Consider the following 3943-nt stretch of genomic DNA (forward strand, 5'->3'; position numbering starts at 1 on the left):
ATTATTATATAGAAATTAAGTAATTTGGACTTTCAAAGTCTTTGCATTGACCACGCCCCCTCTGGTGCTGCCTTCAGGGACGGTTTGCAAAATTGTGAGACGCGAAGATGCTACATTTTATCATAGCAACTAAATGGGAAGATATCTCCAAACTTACACCGCATATAAGCCAAACAATAAAATACGACAGATTTGATTCTTCTCTAATTAAAATACAGCTGTAGGTGTAAGCATTCTTCTTCGTTTCATAATTTTTCAAGTCTTTTTTTAAAAAAAAATAGGTTGCTCACAGCTTTATACGCTGCACCTCGTGTCGTTTACTTGTAATCTAATCGGAGACATGCTAATTCCGATAGCACCTGAAGGCAGCGCAGGTCCTGTCTGCGCAGGAGCACAAACCGGCGGTCGAGCGGCAGAATACGGAACAGCCGCCGGTCAGCGAACCAGCAGACACACTCCGGTAGCTAGCAGCCAGCGATGTGACCCTGTTAGCCTCCTCGCTTTAACATTTCAGACATGACAGCGTTAGTTCCGACTGGCTGAGACTATCCCGACTGAGAGTGAACTAAACCGGAGACGACACCCCCCCTCCACCCCTTCCTCCCTCCGTACCCTCCGCCGTTCAGTCGCTCACCCCCCTCCGGTATCGGGTATCTTAATGGCGGACCCGTCGGAACCAGCGCCGGGGAGCGTGCAGGAGGAGGAGAAGAAGAAGACGGAGCGTATCAACGACGCAGAGCTGGCGCTGAAAGGAATCAATATGCTGCTCAACAATGGCTTCAGGGAGAGCGACGAGCTCTTCAGGACATACAGGTCGGTGTGCGGGGGGGCTGTTTCCAACATACTTGTGATGACAGGTGTAGCTAACGTCTCCAAACTTGTGATCCAACCAGTGGAGACACATTGTGCTTCACCCAGCATCCTTTATCACGCTGGTCTGCTGTGTGATCAGGCAGGATTAGTACAAGTTTAATTACCCAGAGCAAACATCCGCACCCTCAGCTTGTTATTGAACAATCTAGTGGTTCTGGTAATGTTGATGTGTATTCATGGTGACAAGCTTAAGCAGCGGTGTCACAAAGGACTGGCTCGTCTAACAGGTTGTCATTCCTGCCATGCCATGTCACTGACTTTTGAGTTACTTTGTGGAGGTTCAGTGTGAAATGTGTGATCACGTGTGTTTAGTGTCTAAATAGATGCTGAACTCATCCTCCACCATCCTGCAGGGATCCAGCCCCCCCACTCTCATGGTGGGAGATAATTAACAGAAGTTTTCCTGCAATGCAATGTGTGTGATGTTGCAGATGAACCACACACTCCAGTCCACTCTACTGGATTTTGTATACGTCCCTCAGTCCTGCTGCGCTGCCATTAGACGGGCTGATTAACTCCAGGAAGGGTTTGCTTTCGACTTAAATGTTGATGCCGCAGGAGGGCATCTCCATGTGTCCTCGCCCCCTGGTGAACAGCGTAAATGTCACTGTTTCCCACTAATTGCATCTAGCACTGGGTGTCATCCTCTTCTGACTGTATCAGCACAAAAAATCAAAGATGGAGGGAAGTGAAAGACACCAGCACAGCAACCAAGACGGAGCTTGTGACCGGGGGAATGAACCAGATTTCTGCAAAAGTTCCCCTGGTGGTTCTGTGAAGTTGACATAGTGAGTTGTGTCTGTGGAGGGAGCTTAGTGATGAATGAACCCTTACATATTGGTAGGATTTTATGCCTTCCTGTCAAGGATTCCCTCATAGTGTGTTACTACAGATCTATTTAGAATGAATAAATAGCTGATGTCACATTATATTAGACACATAAAACATGNCCCCCCCCCCCATAAAGTCAGGGTCCCCAAAGGAACCCTGGCACCTAAGCAACCTATAAATGCTTCCCTAAACAATGTCTTCTCCAGTATCACTCTTTATAGGCTCACTCTATCTCAAAAACAAAATAAATGTCAAAACCCAACAAGGAAGTTTCACTGTTGGTGTCTCAAACCACCCCTGTTCACCCTTATCAATCCTCAGCAACTGGATCCTTGAAGCTAAATTAAGAGGAAAGGTGAAGATCCAAAGAGGTGGAACACAGAGTACACACACAAAAAAAACATACAAACCCAACTAATAAGACCGAGACAATGCGTCCACCACAACATTGTCCCGCCCTTTGATGTGTCGGATGTCCAGGCAGTATGATTGAAGAAATAAAGCCCAACGAACCAGCCTCTGGTTTGGAGACTGCAAGGAACTAAGGAAGGTCAGTGGGTTATGATCTGTAAAGACCATCACAGGCCCAGTACTCACATAAATATCAAAGTGCTGTAAAGCCAAAATCAAAGCTAGAGTTTCCTTTTCAATGACTGAATAATTCAGCTGATGCCTATTAAATTTCATTGAAAAGAAACAAACTGGCTTATCCACTCCCAAGTCATCTGACTGTAACAGTACAGCTCCCGCTCCTACATGAATTGCGTCCACCTCCAGTTTAAAAGGCCTATCCCAGTGTGGAGCAGCCAAAACAGGGGCATTACAAATAAGAGCCTTTACAGCTTCAAAAGCATTTTGACACTCTGGTGACCAAACATACTTAACTTTGGCCTTCAGCAGGTTTGTGAGGGGTGCAACAACAGTAGAAAAATTCCTACAAAAACACCGGTAATATCCGACAAGTCCTAAGAAACGCATGAGTGCTTTTTTAGTTGAAGGTGGGACATAGTCCTCTATAGCCTGCACCTTTGCACTCACTGGACACACTCTGCCTTGACCCACCACACGACCCAAATAAGTCACTGTGGCCTTTGCGAACTCGCACTTGGCCAAATTAACAGTTAAATGTGCCTTAGCTAAGCGGTCAAACAACTGCTGGATACGGACAAGATGTCCCTCCCAGTCATCAGAATAGATGACTACATCATCCAAGTACACTGAACAACCCTCCAAATCTCCAACCACCATGTTCATCAGGCGTTGAAAGGTAGCTGGTGCATTCCGCAAACCAAAGGGCATCACAGTATACGAATACAAACCAGTGGGAGTAACAAATGCCGCTATCTCTCGGGCTCTTTTTGATAGTGGGACCTGCCAGTATCCCTTCAGCAGGTCAAACTTGCTCACAAACTTAGCTGACCCTACTTGGTCAATGCAGTCCTCCATTCGAGGAAGTGGAAAAGAGTCAGGCTTTGTCACACCGTTCACCTTACGAAAGTCTGAACAAAATCTGGGGGTGTTATCAGACTTTGGCACCAAGAGGCATGGCGATGCCCAACTGGAAGACGATGGTACAGCAATACCATTATCGAGCATATACTTAACCTCAGCATCAAGATATTTGCGCTTCTCTGGATGAACACGATAAAACCTCTGTTTGATAGGTTTACAATCCCCCACATCCACATCATGCTCCACCAAATGTGTGCGAGTAGGCACATTACCAAACAGACAAGGATACTGATTAATCAAGGCACTTAATTGATTTTGTTGAGACACCTCTAGGTGACCTAATAAGCCATCCATATTTAGTAGGCACTCTGAGTTCCTAAGACGACCAGAAAATAACGCTTCATCAGGGCCTGACAAGTCCTCCCCACCTTGCTGCGCCACAGCCTGAGGGGACACAGGTACTGATAAGCAAGCTGGATGTGCACCAGATAACTGTATCTTATGATCAACTGCCTGATCTGGACGAGAATAGTATGGCTTCAACAGATTAACATGGCAAAACTGGGTAGGTGACCTACGGTCAGGAGTAGCTATCACATAATTCTGGTCTGACACCTTCCTTACAACCGTATATGGACCAGCAAACACTGCCTGAAATGGCGAGGTAACAATAGGCAACAGTGCAAGCACCTGATCCCCTGGGAGAAACACACGATTCTCAACCTTTCGATCATAAAGCTTCTTCATCTTGCCCTGTGCAGCTGTCAACTTGTCCTTCGCAACCTCC

At 46.4% G+C, this 3943-nt stretch overlaps 1 protein-coding gene across 1 annotated transcript in view; it reads left to right on the forward strand.

Annotated features, from left to right (window-relative positions):
• The first annotated feature begins 455 nt into the window (after positions 1-455).
• Positions 456-3943, forward strand: part of LOC103364859 (tetratricopeptide repeat protein 39C-like) — a 17947-nt gene continuing 14459 nt past the window's right edge. The window contains exon 1 of the mRNA XM_008292134.1: positions 456-813. Coding sequence (XP_008290356.1) covers positions 659-813 — 155 coding nt within the window. The 5' untranslated portion in view covers positions 456-658. The remainder of the gene's footprint in view (positions 814-3943) is intronic.

Source organism: Stegastes partitus, unplaced genomic scaffold (genome assembly GCF_000690725.1).
Source record: "Stegastes partitus isolate 25-593 unplaced genomic scaffold, Stegastes_partitus-1.0.2 Scaffold787, whole genome shotgun sequence".
In the NCBI taxonomy this organism is placed as follows: domain Eukaryota; kingdom Metazoa; phylum Chordata; class Actinopteri; family Pomacentridae; genus Stegastes; species Stegastes partitus.